We start from the raw sequence: 17206 nt of genomic DNA, 5'->3' as shown, positions 1-17206 counted from the left end.
TTGCATAGAATGTCCTTTCCATGGATTTTAACCCCCTTTGCGCGAAGCTGAAGCGTGGTTTAGGTAGTTTCATGTTGTTGGGGTTGGCTTCCTGGCTCGGCAACAAGAAACTGCCTTGATTACGTCAGTTCGTCTTCATCAAGGGCACAATTTCCGCTGAATTACCCCCTATAGTCGCCCAGGTCCCCGCAAATGGCATTGTAAATGAACTGAGCTGCAATACCTTGGACAGAGACGTTTTCTTTCTTTGCTGTTATTTTGTGGTGGGCTGTAAAACCTTCTGAGGCTCTCAGAGGGAGAATAGGTTGTAAACAACATGGGGTAAAGTTTTAGACTGCGTTGTACTGCATCTGTTAGCGGCTTTATGATGATCTGAATAGATAGACGGATATATGTCACATTTTGACGTATTCATTTATCTGACAAATGGTGCTAATGCACGGCTGCTTTAAAGGTTTTAGTCCAAAACGCCGTGCAATCCCAATTTCATATTTAGGCTACTACTGAGATTTAGCCTAACATTAAAATATCTGTGACAGTATATAAAGTAAATAATTCTTACTTTGAAAGTGAATGTTGTCCACAAACTTTACCGTACATGAGCACACTTAGAGGCTTGACAGCAATCATCCCATTAGAAGTAATATTTTGCTAATTGAGACCTTATTTTTTCAGTGAAATTCCTGCAGACATTATTCCTGTGCATTAAATAGTTTGACTCATTAGTTGTTTTTAATTGTTTTACTAAAGTTTGAACTTAAACTTCTTCTCAGCCCGTTAACGAGCTGTAGGTACTTGCATATCTACACAGCTTGATCTAGACTTGATCTAGATTTCCCTAATTTGATCAATTAAGATCCAAGTTTTTAAAACTCGATTTCACAGATAAGAATACTTTTAATTTTTATTTCGATTTATCCTACACTATCCTCACTCTTAAATTATATTCAAGCCCAATGGCACTGAATTATTTGAGTAATGCTGGCATATATGGGCTAATATATTTATGTCGGGAACTATTACAGCACGCCTTCAGTGGGCCACTCTCTAACCATCACATGTATGGCCAAACTTTTTTTAAGTCTCGCCTAATCCAGTAATCCATTTGAATGCTAACATTATTGATGAATAATGACCTAATGTTTTTAGCAAAGGGGAAATTAACTAAAGGTGATTATGGAAAGCGAAGTAAGGAACTCATCCTATAGAAACACAATAACGTATTTATAGAACAGTTCTTGTGGCGCAGTCAGCATCTTTCCTGCAAGGGGAGTCCAGTGTTTGTACTGGTCACTATTTCTCCTTGTTTTCTCAGACCCCCCCCCCCCCCCCCCCCGGCGGTAGTGCAACTGGAAGAGACAGTCTGGAATCCAAAGTCACTTTCATTCAGCTCAGTGAATGAGTGTCTCCCTTGGAATGCATCACTGACAAAGACTTTACAGCGCTGGAAACAGCCCCGAGAGCTGCACAGATTCACCCTAAAACCATATACACATAAAGCAATTTATTTTCACTTTGTAGTGGCACACAGGAACTGAAGGTTTTAGACAGCCACTTCCTTGGGACAGCTCAAGATGTGTTACTGCCACTGGCATGATCAGACATGAACCAAATATGCTAACGGGTTTTGCTTCTTTTTCTTTTTTGACATACATCATTTGATTTTTCTTGTGAGATATAGGCTAAGTAAAATTAGCACTTCATATTTGTAAAGCTTTTTTTTTTCTAAAGATGAAGTTAGTAGACATTTAATTGAGAAGGACGAAGGGCATAAACTTGCTTTTTTACAATGGAAGATTTCTTTTTATTTTGAACCGTGTTGGCGATATAAACTGTGGCTTTTTTTTTTTTTTTTTGAATTTCAATGTATAAGTGGGAATAAGTTCTATTCGCATTTCGTATTTTGGAACTGAAAATCAACTAAGGTTTATACAAGAGATCATGATCATTATTCTACAGACAAGAAAAATGTTCTCTAGGACCAGAATGCAACATGTGTATCACTGCGGCCTAGTCACCATGAGAATATCCCTCATAACTTGTTATGCTGACAAACAGTGAAATGAAAACTGCTTTTCAAACAGCTGGAAAGGAGAATTTATAATTAAGAGGCGTGTTTGTATTCTATGAAACTGTAATATGCAGCGGTGATCCTGGAGAACACTGTAATTCAGTGTAAGACGGATTCATTTTGTGGCCTTTCAGCTGTGTGGTCACACAGTAACTATTGGTTGTGCGGTGCTTTCTGTTCAGCACACGGCACGGCACATTATAAATAACTTGTGATATTCACTTTGATTGTTCCATATGCGCGGATAATATGATCCAAATGTTGCCTATAGATAAACCACTGATCTTATCTGCACTGTGTGTGTGCCTGTTTGATCTGGAGCTTAATGGGGAAATTTACTCTTGCTTATTTGTTGTGACAATTCCTTGTTCTATTCTAATTGCATGTAATATCGCCATTATGGACAGAATAGACAATGTGCCGTCACCCTGTCATCACACAGAAGCCAGCGAATGTGACCGTACGTGTCTCATAAGAGAAAGTCATGTTACAACGCGTAGCCTATCCTAAATCGTTCGTTTAGGCCTATTATTCATCCACCCAGCGATGACACAAACTGTTGGTGTTGACGGAAGTAAAGACAAAATACAGACTCCCTCGACAATGAAGATGAATCATCTTTACCTTAACATGCACAAGGGATTATCTGAGCTCTGTCCTATCTGCTTTATGTTTGTAAGGATACAAATAAATAGTCCATTTATGCCATTTATAGGCTACTTTTTGCTGGCCTGAAGATTTGGTCTTTTGTTTAACCTGCAGACAAATTCATGATCGTAATTAAAGCCGCCTTGTTCAATAGTTCTATTTTTCGTTTTACCCTACAAACTATATTTAGTCTAAACGTGTCCTGTTTCAGATTAAAGGAGTAGGTCCCTTAAAGAGCTGTTTGCCAATAATTTCAAATTTAACATGAAGCGTCAGCCCACTGCGACAACGCGAATATACACCCAAAATGTGGCTCACTGTAATGCTTTCGTCTGTCAGCGTCCACTTGAAATATATGGGCTCAAGGCTGTACATAAATGCCTTAAATCTAAAACAACACATGCGAACATTAGCCTATGGGTCTATGTTCTGAGTCACGTTGCACAAGTATATCTGTCTAACGCATATTTGTTTTTGTTTTTATGAATGGAAAACATAATCGTGTAATTGAGAAAAGAGCCTGGCTTATATAGAGATTGCTTAGATAATACCATTACTTACAGGCATTGTTGTAACACTGATTAAGTTGATATACGTAATTTTGAGATATAGGGTTGTCCCTATCCCTGAATTGTAGATGAAAACAGAAAATAGGCTCCGTTTAATCGTAGAGTAAAACATTCAGAGACAACTTGTGATTTTGGACTATATAATTAAAGTTAATAGTTGACTTGACTTTAGACGAACACAGAGCCCATCTAAAAACAAACCAACAGTTTCATGTCATCTGTCAACTAATTTTGCAGTTATCCATCTATGTCTGTGATTTCTAGTCTTTATTTTCATTTAACCTATTAGTGATTCTTGGATCATAGGCTATATGTTCAAACTGACAAAACACTACGTCTTTGTGTTGCTTATTATAGCAGGCTGTGTAACATGTTAAAGTAGAATTAATATGAAATACGAAAAAGTTTAGCGATCCAACAAAGAGGCATTTCTTCGGCGGTGTAATCTTAAACGGTCTGGTTGCAACGCAAGTTGTGTTGAGGAAGAACAGAGAAAAAACAGGCTACATACAATGAACATTTAATGGTGCAACCTGTTTTTATTATAGGACAACAAACATGGGATAGATAAATGGATACACTGCAAAAAAAAATATTTTATTATTTTTATTATTCTCATTAATCGACACAAACAGACACAAACAGACACACACTTGCACACACACACACACACACACACACACACACACACACACACACACACACACACACACACACATAAACCCACAAACACAGGCGCACACCCCAAACAGTACAGAGGATTATTCACTGGATTACTCTTGACATAGATACAAGCTATATAAAGTATTTATTTGGCCATATGTTGTGGTAATAAATGGTCACCGCGCGCGTTTCCATTCTGCTTTAATGGCAGCAGCGGAATAAACGGATGTAGACCTTCAACCTACAGAAAACACACAACTTTAAAAGGATCTAATTTAAGACATTTCTGTAAACATTATCGGAGGGATATTTGACTCACCACAGACTTGCGCATTCATCAGCACACACCAGGACACCGTTTGGCGTTATGCGGGTTAAGGTCTGACGTCTGGCCTTTTAAATTTCATGGTTGAATCTGACCTCAGCGTCCATGACAAAACATCACACTTTCTAATGCGTGTGCTGTTTACATTTTGTTTTGCGTCATACAGTCCAAATGTTGGATGTTATATCAGTTAATTTCCAAGTGTAAGAATTAATTTTAACCAAAGTTTAATTTAATCTTGGCTAATACTTAAGCGTTTTTATTTTCCCACAGATGCACTATGCACGCGCAATTATCACGTGGAAATTCGGGTTCTATTTTGAAATATGTCTTTTTGGTCTGGCATTTCGCATTTGGCCATTGTTGGAACATAGTACGCCCAGTTTAAATTAATTTCAGCCTTGTGAAGTGTGGTTTGTTCGGCTGCACTACTATGATTCCATGTTTGCACATAACGACTGTCAGGTCTGCACGTCATTATATTTAGCTCCCTCGTCTTATAGTTTGCAATGGTCTAATTCAATTAAATTTTTTTCTCAATTTCAAACCACTGGGCCACAGTAAAAGAAAAAAAGATAACATTCTAAACATCAAAACAGCTATTATGCAGATTATCATACACATCACACAAAATAAACATCCTGCAACACAACACACGCCAAAAACAGATAAAACATAGGCTACATGCATCCACGTAAGATTAAAAGTCATCATAATAGCTCTTGTCACCGTTTCTCAAACTGTACAAATATAGCCTACTCCTGCACCAAAGTCACCACATCACAGAAATACAGCGTGTGCAGCTTTTAGGATTTACTAATGCATCAGCTGTGTTGTAATCTACCTCATCCACTCTGCACGTGTGCGTTAAACGTTCAATATTTATGTCACAGTTGATCTAATTTGTGTTTCCCTGTGACTTCTTCGGTTACCCCAACTTCATCATATATTAGTGTTGTATTATTTGCTGTGTCGCTGTAACCCTGCAGAAGAGTTCAGGGTTGTTTCTTAACTGACATGCTACACTAGTATATTTAAAAACAGTCAACTCCTGCCATTAGATACAACAATATCATTACCCCTGTTATGAAAGCTTTCCTCTAGCCCTTTAACGAACCTTTTTACCTCCTCTGCAGTCTCCCCTTTCCTGTCCTCGGCCTCCCTGTTTGATAGGAATTGTTTCTCTTGCATACAGCGGTGGTGGTTTTATGTTAAGCGAGGAACTCGGATGCAGTCTTATTAACGACACGTTTATGAACAATCAAATGGTCCTCGTTAAAATTTATTGATGGACATAAAAACATGAACGGTCACTAGCCGAATATGGCCCGCAATAGTGGGCTACTTGTCAAGAATCTGAATCCCCTCCTCTGCTATCTCCGCAGATCCCATTTAGGAAATGTTTGGATAGTTGCGTCCTCGTTAAAACAGTGCAAACTTTATTGTTGGTGTATCCTGCATTCAGTGTTTTGATTCCCTCTCTGGTCTGTCTAGTCCGCATGTAGCCACTGAAAGCTTCTCTACCTCTCTCTCTGTGTTTAGAAATAAACAGCCTTACACAGGAAGTTATAAACCCTTCACTTTATAAAGCGTGCTGCACGTTTGATAAAGATAAAAGGCGTCCACGATCCAATAAACACTTTAATGCTGTAATACTATCCATTGCAATAACATGGTTCTACGGTAGATTTTGCCAGACAGAGATTGATTACACCATCAAATAGTGCCTTCCTCGGTTTTAGACGTAATGTGCGCAGGTCTGTACTGCGACTAGAGAAAGAGCCGTGATTAGCTCTACAAATACATATTTTCTTCATAAAAGAAACATGGATGTTGACGTTACCTCTAACACTTCCAAGAAAAAGAGCAAAAGCGCACATGCTTTGATCCGATTTATGTGCACTACTATCCCAGGATAAGTGGCGCATTGATCCACTGTACAATTTTTGTGGGGGTAAATATAATCACGTGTTGGTGAGGCAGCCAATAGCAGCCAGGGAAGCGTTGAGAAATAATTACCTGTCTTGATTGTTCTATGGCTAGATAAAAAAGTACACATACACTCCATATAATAATCGGTTGCATGTAAAAGAGTGGGGAGGCTTCGACATGTCGACCACGGGTCCCATAAGTAATTATTATGTGGACTCCTTGATCAACCATGAAAACGAGGATGTCCTTGCTGCAACTCGGTTTTCGGCTCCCGGTTCGCACCCAGCCGGCCCTCGTTCGACGTCCCTAGTACCGGAGTGTGCTGACTATCCTTCCTGCAGCTTCGCACCCAAGCCACCCGTCTTCTCCACCTCCTGGGCCCCTGTACACTCCCAGTCATCAGTGGTTTACCATCCATACACTCACCAGCCTCACTTAGGCACAGACTCGAGGTATATGCGGTCATGGCTGGAGCCGATATCAGGCGCCGTGCCTTTCCATGGCTATCCCGGGAACAGCAGGCATTATGGGCTGAAGCCCGACGCCTTTCCGGAGCACAGAGCCGGCGAGTGTCTCGGCTCCAGCGGACGGACCTACACGGATTATCTGTACTGCTCATCCACTGACATGCGAGACAAGACGCCGCAGAATATCCCCTCTCCGGAGTCGGAGCTCCTGGCTTCGGGGAAACATAAAGACGAGAAGTCGGAGCTAGATCCTAGTAAGTTCAAGCTCCTACAGTCTTTTCCAACCAGGTGGGAGTTTTGGTTTGGGACTGTGTAAAACTGCTTTTGCTTAGAGGCATTTTAACATCCTGCATGAAGTGGAATTATAAGCGGTTTCACCCTCCATTTTCAGCTCAGCTCTGATCCGCCTGTGCTAGGGGGGAAGCTTTAGGAACTATAAAAGACAAATGCTACTAGGCTAATATTGGGGCTATAAAACCAGACGGGGTTGTAAACATGGACTCAAACCTACAGGAAGACGTTGAATTTGGAAGGGTGTTGCATAATGTTAAAAACATGCAGGTGGTCTTTTAAAGTGAAGAGCCTAACCTATGAATCAATATTCATCAGTTAATGCCTTATGGTGCATTTTTAGATCATGCTTTGACACCGAGCCATTACATACGGTACATCAAGCCCTGTAAGCCGGTCAGCGAGTGTCCTGTTTTTTGTAGGCCCATTATATGAGGAAAAGCCACATTTTGGTTGCATTTGATCCTCACACAGGCTACCTGATTCACCCACATCATAATGAGAAGATGATGTGCACATAGTTAAATATCAAAATGGGTTCTCCTCTCTGGGTCCAAAACAAATTCACATGACTCTTCTAGCTAACTTGAGGAATGTAGGGACATACTCGAGGACTTTCACCACGGACCTGTAAAGGCTTGAACCACGGGCCATTTTATGGGCCAATAAAGTGAATAAGCGCATTGAGTATTTTACGACGGTGTTACTCACAAGTTAAGGGGACAAGGAAGCAAATCAGAGTGGGGTTGGATAGTCTGAGCCCGAGAATTCCTCAAAATGTATTAGCTTAGCTTTAATGATAAAAAAAAAACCCCACACATGTGTATGATTTGGCATTGTTTTCCAGCACCTTCTGATGAGTACGCTACACAGGATTTCTGCCAATCCAGAATCCACATTTTCTTAATGCTTAACATTCTTAACACTTTGTCATTGTCTCAGTCGTGAAAATGCCCCCACAGTGTTGGCCCTATATATTCTGTCTTCATAATTATAATTGTGGTTTTTATTTGCAGATAACCCCGTGGCAAATTGGATACATGCCCGTTCCACAAGGAAGAAGCGGTGCCCTTACACAAAGTACCAGACTCTCGAACTGGAAAAGGAGTTTTTGTTCAATATGTACCTCACTAGAGACCGCCGATTCGAGGTCGCTAGGGTCCTGAATCTGACCGAGAGGCAGGTCAAAATCTGGTTTCAGAACCGGCGGATGAAGATGAAGAAAATGAACAAAGAAAAGACCGACAGCAAAGAACAATAATATGGACTGAAGTCAGAAAACACCAATAATAACCACTAGTCACATGGACAGCACAGATGTACCAAAACACACGATGACACCCCCTTCTTCTTCTCCTTATATTTATCACTTTGTTGGATTTTGTATTAACCTTAACTTCGAGATTGTTTGATGCTGATTCTGTTTTGTTTTTTTGTTCCAGTGCACATGTATTTGTGTAGGCTGATAGCGTTAAAGAAAAAGAAAAAAACTTCCAAGGAGATAATTACCACATTCTGCTTTTACTTCGAATTACCTTTATGGTTTTTTTGTAAGAGAAATTATACATAAGTGCAGTTTGGACATGTTAAAACTGTCTGAAGAAAGATAATACTTGAATTCTTTTGAATTTCACAATCCCATAATTTATGATGTGAATGTTTTCTTTCATGTTAATTTCCTTTATACGTTGTTGTGCAGGTGTAGTATTTTGTACAGAAACAGAACATCTGCGATTGGACTTGTCTGTCTTGTATTTTTGTGATAGTTGTTGTATTTGTGCATCTCTCTTTTTTTGACTGTAGCCTACGAGTTTAACTATAGAGTGTAGTTATAGACCTCTGCAAATATAAACATAATCACTAAGTGCTTGCATTCTGTATTCATTGTGACTCAATGTGGATATCATGTTTGCGATCAGACGCATTTAGTAATGCGTACATGGCTGCAGATAGGGCCTTACAAACAGAATACCTGTTAATATCAGCCAAACCATCTTGTTGATTTGAAAAACCGCAGGAAACTTGAGTTACCAAATCAGTATTTTCTAAGATGCATGCAAACAGATGGATGTTTTTTAAATAATCATGCGTCCACAATTCATCTTCATGTTTTGGCCGACGAGCATTCCCCCCCAAGTAGGCTACAGCCAGGGCCTAAATGAGCTCTGCGCCTGCAAATAACGGCGACGTCGAAAACTTAATTGTTGTCAGCGCAGTTAAGGCTTTTGCAAGACAACATTGTTTCAGTTTAGCTTCGCGGTGCTTGAAAGTGGCTTCTTAATTAGCCTTCTTTTTGTCTCAGCCGCGTACATTTAGGCTAGGCCTACATGTCTGCGTGCATTTAAGAATAAGTGCCTACACATCAAATAAAACCATAAATAGCCGTGTTTGGTCTATTAGGGGAAAGAAAGTAAATTTCTCAACAAAAAATACGCACCGGTATGGCGGCAAATAATTCATTCTGCCGATGTGTTTACTGTTTTACTAATATGAGTGAGCTACAGCAGTGGAGTTCAATTCAATTGTACACAACATATTCTTATAATAATAAATAAATACATGAGGCATGTGCGATAATTATTTTATTGGTGAATGCCCTACGTATAGCCTTTGTTGAAAATAGGCCTACCCAGACAAATATTTGTGTAGCTTTCCAAGAACGTCTTCGTTTTTTAAATATTAACCTCTGCTATGAGGTATTGTCCTAAATGAATCAGGCCTACCTTCTAAATAAGCAACCCTGCTTATGTAGGCTGTTGTTTTATTAGTTCGCCAGGCCCGTAGGCGATCGTTGGAGAAGATCTGAGACTACATTTAAACATTTCAGTTTTAAGTGAGAGACAATTTCCCGTGTCTCGCATTTGTTTCCTGAGATAGGCCTAAATTGCCTTTTTGTGGTGGTAAACAATACGGACAGGATGCTGCAATTTCAAAGCCCAATCCAATGCATTTCCGCTCTGCTTGGGCCAAAAAATGCCAGTTTTACAGCCCCTGTTGGAGCTCGGCTGTTTGTCTCAAATGCAGACGAACAAAGCAAACTCGACTAACTGGCTAGACGTCTGGGCTAAATTACTTTATGGTTTTAATGGACGGTGGTGGTGGACTCGTTCAAAGGAGAGTCATGCGCACCATTCGGGGGACTTTTTCCTGCCGCAACCCCCCCGCACTTCATCGCAGGAGTGGTCTATTAGCTTACAATTAGATGGGAAACCGTCAATGGTTATTATGCATAAATATGAGTGCTACAGAGCACTGTTAAGTCTTAGATAAGAGCATGTAGCGGCCATGACAGAAAAAGATACAGCACAAGTATTTGAAGCCTGCTGTAAAACAGAGGAGACTGAAGGCATGTCGTTACAGATCTGGTGGCAAACAGCTTATTTAAGGAAAAGGACGGGGTACATACAAGGTTTGGACAAATGGGGAGACTCATTCTGGATACATCAAAGTTACTTCTGATTGGTGAATTCCTTCATGTTAAGGACACATCTCAGCACTAGATGACGCTGTTGGTCCATGTTTTGAGCAGGATCTGTGTGTTGAAGGGCTTTTTTTTAACAGCTCTGTGGCTTGGCTGAAAAATGAAGAGTAGCCTATCGATGACAAAATGACAGATATGGTCAACCACCGCATTATGTGTAATAGACCACAGAGCAGCACTCCTGAATGTAGCGAACTGGTTGTTATGTTGGGCACGGAATGTGTTCATATACAGGATTTTCCTTTTTTATTGTAATGTATTATGTTTTAAATTTAGTCTACTTCTGTTTTATAGGTACATTTTAATTTTTGTTTTTGACACTTTTCGGTTAAAAAAACCTCTCTAATGGCCGTGAAATTATGACTTAATTTGGTCATTTTTGATTGCTAACCATTTTGTGCCCTGCATTAAAATTAGGATCGTTGTCTTCAGACAGGTTTAAGTTTTGACAGAGGGCAACGGTGTCTGCATTTAGATGGGATTATACGGCATTGTATGTTTGGATTCTGTGTCTGTTGATTTATTTTTTTAGGGAGTCTATTAAAGAGCACACCTCCATTAAAATACTTTATAAAAAGTAGAAAAACAAAACAGACAAAAAACCTGAATTAATTAACAGCCAGAAACAATATTTGAATATATAAACTCCTTTAATAACAGTTCATAAACAATCAACATTGACAGCACAAACAGCAACGACAACATACATAAAACTAACACCATGCAACAAGAAAAATACTACTACTACTACTACTACTACTAATATTATTATTATTATTATTTCATTGTCACTGCAGTTTGTTAAAAAAAAAAAATCTGCTACCTGCTCATTTATATCCTTAATATTTTACGTCTGTACCAGCAGTTGAAAGTCCCCAAGATGTGAGCAACAATGATTAGCAATCTGCATATTTATAGAGTGTGAACGGTCTATAAATTCGCCCTGTGCGCCTTTCATATTTTACGATGATGTGTATAAAACGTCAGTTACCCCACAAAACCCACACTGGCATATTTGGAGAGAGAGCCCACACGACTATTGAGCTGGGAATTATGCGCGCGCTTATTGTAGCTAAACATCCAATGTAAAATTTTATGAACTCCTCCATGAGAGAGATTTACTGCTTATCCTCGTCGGTTTTACGGGGTCAGTAAGTGGCACCTAGTATTCACAGGTCGTGTTTATATTTGCGTGTGTCGGTGTTTTACAGCGCGCGGTGCAAGTGTAGCCCTGGCCTGTGTACTCGATTACACACAGGGAGATGTTTTGTCTCATTCTCATACATTATTGTACTTCGATTTTAAAGCTTTTGCTTTTATAGTATTGTTTTATTTAACATTTTGGTTGCCATGAATTGATCTGATGCCATGTTGACCTCCTGGAGCCCATAAAAGGTCAACTGTTTTCTAGAAATTAGTATTTGACGTGCATGTGAGGGAAAACCCCAGCTCATAACAGCTTTATGTGTTTATAAAGAGGAAACATTTCCTGCTTTATACACCTCATAACCTCCACGCAAAGACAACAAGCTAAACTATAAATTCAGGCTATAGTGAAAATGTAACATGTGTCTTTATGTTTAACCATCCCACAACTCCATTGATCAGCTTGTAACAACGCTTTTGTGATAAACATAACATTGATCATATTTAAAGCCTCTTGGGTTGTTGGTTATGATTAGTGCAACTCCTCTCAAGGTGGATATACGTAGGGCCTACGTCTGACCGGTCGTAGAAAGATGAAGGGGTGGGGGGTGGAGGAGGGTGGGGGACGCGCTTGTGGTGGGGGTGGTTGGGTGGGAAGCTTTAAAAAAAAAAAAAAAAGGAAAAAGAAAGAAAAGAGCAGCGTCTGTGACTGTGCCGGTCGAGCAAGCCAGCTTTAACCGTAGCTAACGCACATCCAAAAGCACATGCCATGAGCCGGGTTTGAGCCTGCAAAACCTGGGGGGGAAAAACACACTCACGACTGCGAGAGAAACCTGATGAGAGGAAAGGCTCAGAGAGAGTGAGCTGCCGTAGATTGTCCAAAGGGGCAGCGTTTCTCCTAGTTCCGGTTTGTCTGCCTGTGTGCGCTGTGCGAGTTGGGACCCTAAACAAAAGGCTGCCATCATCCTAAAGGAGATATTCTGCTGCGAGAGAGCCCGTCTGCTTGATGCTAACTAAACATGAGCTCCTATTTTGTTAACCCTCTTTTTTCTAAGTACAAAGGCGGCGAGTCACTGGAGCCAACTTACTACGACTGCAGGTTTCCACAAAGCGTCGCCCGCAGCCACACGCTGGTTTACGGACCCGGAGCAGCCGCACCGGGCTTTCAGCACCCGTCCCATCATGTGCAGGACTTTTTCCACCACGGGACCACAGGGATCTCCAACCCCGGATACCAGCAAAACCCCTGCGCTTTGGCTTGCCACGGAGACGCAACGAAATTTTATGGATACGAAGCCCTTCCGAGGCAAACGCTTTATGGTACCCAGCAAGACGCAAGCCTAGCGCAATACCCAGACTGTAAATCGTCGAGCAGCTCTAACCCCGGAGAAGGACAAGGCCACTTAAATCAAAACTCCTCTCCCAGTCTTATGTTTCCTTGGATGAGACCCCACGGTCAGAATCATACGATTATTTCCTATTCTTTTTATGTTACTTTATGCGCGCGCGCGTGTGTGTGTTCGTGTGTGTGCACCCATCAATGTTTGTGTCTGCTTGTGTGCATGTGTGCTAAATGTGCCTCAGTATACATGAGTGTGTCTCTTAACTATAAAATGAAATAAGTCAGGGAACATGATGGGGCACATACAACCTGTACTGCAGGCTGCTGTTGCTCTGCAGCACATGTCCATACAGGGCTGAATTGTTGCTTTCAAAAGTGCCTTTAAACACAGAAATTGCTGATCACAGCTCATGACACCAGCTCTTTGAAGTCAGTTATCGTAGATATTTCACGAACTCTAAATGCACCATTGGGGGAAAGGATGAGTAAGTTTAGGATATTGTGGTACCACACAGACACAGACACACACACACACACACACCAGTAGCTTGCAGAGTGACAGGAGGGTTAGCTGAAACACAACATGCCCCGATTATCCAGAATCCAGGTTTTAGAGGTTTGGGGGTAATTTGACCCACAGGCCCAATGTGCTCAGACTCATAGATCCATAATCATAAGGGTTTTGTAGATATTATCTCCTCCATTCATAGATCATTCTGTTCAGGCTATCAGGCTACATTAACTCCACACAGGTGTAAGCTTCTTTTTTATCTACTCAGAGAGAGATTTCTCATTTGCCTATTCCCATCTGTTGTTACAGTGCAGCTTTATCCCATCTCATATTTTCCCCTTCTCTACTTATTTTCCTCATGTGTGTGTCTCTCCCTGTGTGCACGTGTATGTGTGTGACTGAAAATCTCCAACAGGCTTGTATAGGCCCTGTAGCCAGTGAGGAAACCAGCACTAATTTCTATAAACTTGCTTAATATCAAAATCTAAAATGGAATATATGCATTTCTGTTTGTAGCTGTTTGGCATCAATAAACGGATGGGAATTCAGTCCAAATTAAAACAATATATAAATTAATCACTGATAGCATGCTCTTTTCCCCCATATAAATATAGTATCTTCTCATACTCACCCAATAACTCTCCAGTGAAGTGGGTGCACAAGTCGTATCAGACAGCTCATCACTCCTGCAGACAGAACTGTAAATGGTAGCCTACACACATAGCCTAAGTGAAAAATACAATCACTGATTACGTCCACACGCCATATAAGCTCTGTAATTACTGTTAATGGAAAATCAAATGTAGTTTAAATAAGGGATTTCCCCGCTCATTGTGAGTGAAGGTGAATTGGAAAGGGGTGAAAGCTAACTTAAGGAGCTGAAGGATTAGTGTTCATGCTAATGGGGGAGGGAGGGGGGGGATGCAGAATTAATTAAAAGTCATCTGAATGCTTGTCTTTATGAGGATACCGTGGCTAGTCCAGCTAACCTCTGGCTTTATTTCATTCAAGCCCCAGGAAGACGGAATGGGAGGCAAACTTACAGTCGCTACCAAACTCTTGAACTGGAGAAGGAGTTTCTCTTCAACCCTTACCTGACCCGCAAGAGAAGGATCGAGGTGTCGCACGCCCTGAGCCTCACCGAGCGGCAGGTGAAGATTTGGTTTCAGAACAGGAGGATGAAGTGGAAAAAAGAGAACAACAAAGACAAGTTTCCGGGTCAGAGAGGAGAGGCTGAAGCCGAGGAAGAGGGCAACGAGGACGGTGAAGGGGAAGAGGCAGAAGAGAAAGAAGCGGAAGAGAAAGAAGAGACCAAGGAGTGATTTTATGGTCCTTTTTATGGTTATATGGCTGAAAAAGCGAAAAAAGAGAGGTCCCATAAACAGATGAAGAGTCACAAGGAGGCAGAGAGCGTCAACTTTATGACCACCCTTTCATTTTGTCAATAGGGAACAGGAATCCCTCCAGTGTTGCTGTCATAAATAGACAAAATTCTCCCTTCTCGCGATTATCCTAACATGATTCGCATTGCCTTTTGGGTTTTTCTTAGAAGCTACACACGCTTGTAGCACATTTCCCCTGCAAACAAAAAAAGAAGGAAAGGTTAAATTAAAAAGCATGTTAGATGGAAAATGGCTTAGCTTTTTTTTTTTTTTTTTTTTTTTTAACAAATTTGCTTTTTAATAACTTATCAGAAGCGTAGCCAAAATAAGATCAAAACATGCCCAACGCCGACCTGTGTTGTAAATAGATTATAATCTACATTTAAAAAGAACATGGGCGTCATTTCAGAGTAGCCTTTCCGAAATTGTAAGAGACAAAAATGTAGGCTTATAACTTAGTAGTGCGTGTTCAGACATCATTGCAGCATTGGCTAACGGCCCATGTATAAAACACACGTTTTATTATTCTAACTGTTACTGTTACTGTTTTACTCGTTTTCATGTGAATGGCCTAGACAAAGATAGCCATTAGCTCCTCAGACATCTTTTTTCTAGGATTACCAGGGAAATGCAATCGTTTGAAATCCTTTGATGCTACCTAAACCTGGGGAAATTGCAATAGAGATTTCTGAATATAGAGATTTCATATGGTTTTAATTTGAAAGTGTTCTATATCAACCTTATATGATTAAGTTATGTATGTAGCATTTACCCAATATACAAATATACACTTGTTGAAGACAATTTGTGAGTATTGGGAAGACAATTAGCTCCAAGCCAAGCAAACAAATTTTGAGATTGTACCACGGCACTACCTAAACTCAGAGCCTTGCCTTTGCTGAATTTACATTCCTCACATGTGGCATCGCTCTGATTTGATTGCAAGCTGTTTCCCCAACAACTAAAACTGCCTATGACGCACATTTACTGTGTAAGATAATACCTGCTACAATTACAACAATTTTAAAGTAAAGGGACGTTTTATTTTAATGTGCTGGTGACATAGCGTAGTTGTTTTGCACTGAATATAATCTTTATGTACGTCTTGTTATATATTGATGTTAACAATATGCTCGTTTCCTGGTGTTTCTCCTGTGAAAGACGGAGTTGTATGTCCCCGCCATTGTTGATGTAAAATCACAAATAAACAAGATGGTTCACAATGATTTCTGTTTTTTTTTTTTTTATTGATATTACAGCCTTGGTTACTGAAATTACCCCTCTCCCTCTGCCCCCACACACGCTCATAAAAACGAGGATCATACATATGTGAACTGAAAAGCTATGTCTAGTACATTCATCCTGCTGTTACCTCCTGTGCCACTTTACTGCTTTGCTCTCTAAAGAGATATACACTTCGGGAGAAACGTTCAGAGCACAATATGACACCCAGTTTTCATGTCGGAACATCCAGAAGAAATTTGACGCATATAACCAAAAACAACTCAATGAGGAAATGGCTAAACTTGATGTTGATGTTTCGATGATGCTTTGATTTTCAGCCATAGGCTATGCGCCTAAAACATTTTCTGGCGGCGGCAGGAGGGAAGGGAAGGCGCAGGCATACTGAACAGTCTCTTGACTAAAGTTTGCCTAATTTAAACTTGTTAGATTAACAAACAAAAAAACGCCAGCCCTGCATTTGCAGAGTATCCCTTTACCTTTTAAGGAGATGTTGCGAATCCCATTCACAGCATGCGTAATCTCCAACGCCTGTTGTATTTGATTCATCCTCTTAATAAGAAACTTCCTCTCTTCAGGGAGGACACGGAGCTTTTCTTAATGAATCTTGGGATGAATAATGGCTGTTTGAGATGAGATGGAACAAACATCTGGCGATGATGATAATAATCAGACTAAATAATGGCAAAGCATGAGGGAGGCTTTATCTGTCTATACAATGAAAGGTGTTGGGGTGAAACTTGGTGTCCAGACTAAACCTGCGGAACGCAGAGTGTTGAAATCAAAGCTAATAGGAGGCCGAGTGCAGGTAACACCTTGTGTCTCTTCTCCCGTCCAGCTGCTGTTTTTATGATGATGGTTTAGAATAAATGGAGGATATGAGCAGTCAACATAAAACCTGGGTTAGGCTATCGTTGAAGTAGCATAAATATTAGGCTCCAATGTGTCCCAACCGGTGCAGCAGTGTAGGTCATTTGAAGTGTTAGATAAAATACCAGTACTTGTTCCATTACATGAATTGAAATCTGAGCCTTGTTTTTCACAACATGTAATTTGACCTCCTACTGTTCACAACAGAATTTCACCCGCATTTCACTAATTTGATGGCTAATGACACACTGTGTTTCCGCCGTTTT

The 17206-nt window shown here is 40.5% G+C and overlaps 2 protein-coding genes across 2 annotated transcripts; both read left to right on the top strand.

The window, feature by feature from the left end:
- The first annotated feature begins 6281 nt into the window (after positions 1–6281).
- hoxc9a (homeobox C9a) lies at positions 6282–8839 on the top strand. The gene is made up of 2 exons (XM_038722534.1): positions 6282–6929; positions 7983–8839. Exons 1-2 carry the CDS (start codon positions 6386–6388, stop codon positions 8225–8227), a joined length of 789 nt encoding a protein of 262 aa, XP_038578462.1. The 5' UTR covers positions 6282–6385; the 3' UTR covers positions 8228–8839.
- A 3488-nt stretch (positions 8840–12327) lies between these two features.
- Positions 12328–16054, top strand: hoxc8a (homeobox C8a). Its single transcript, XM_038722535.1, has 2 exons — positions 12328–13048; positions 14458–16054. Exons 1-2 carry the CDS (start codon positions 12613–12615, stop codon positions 14766–14768), a joined length of 747 nt encoding a protein of 248 aa, XP_038578463.1. The 5' UTR covers positions 12328–12612; the 3' UTR covers positions 14769–16054.
- The last annotated feature ends 1152 nt before the right edge of the window (positions 16055–17206 follow it).

Source organism: Micropterus salmoides, unplaced genomic scaffold, assembly GCF_014851395.1.
Source record: "Micropterus salmoides isolate LMB-PRFRI ecotype aquatic unplaced genomic scaffold, ASM1485139v1 Ms_hic_scaffold_16, whole genome shotgun sequence".
Taxonomy (NCBI): domain Eukaryota; kingdom Metazoa; phylum Chordata; class Actinopteri; order Centrarchiformes; family Centrarchidae; genus Micropterus; species Micropterus salmoides.
The sequence above is the reverse complement of the archived record's forward strand: the minus strand, read 5'-3'. Positions and strand labels throughout refer to the sequence as shown.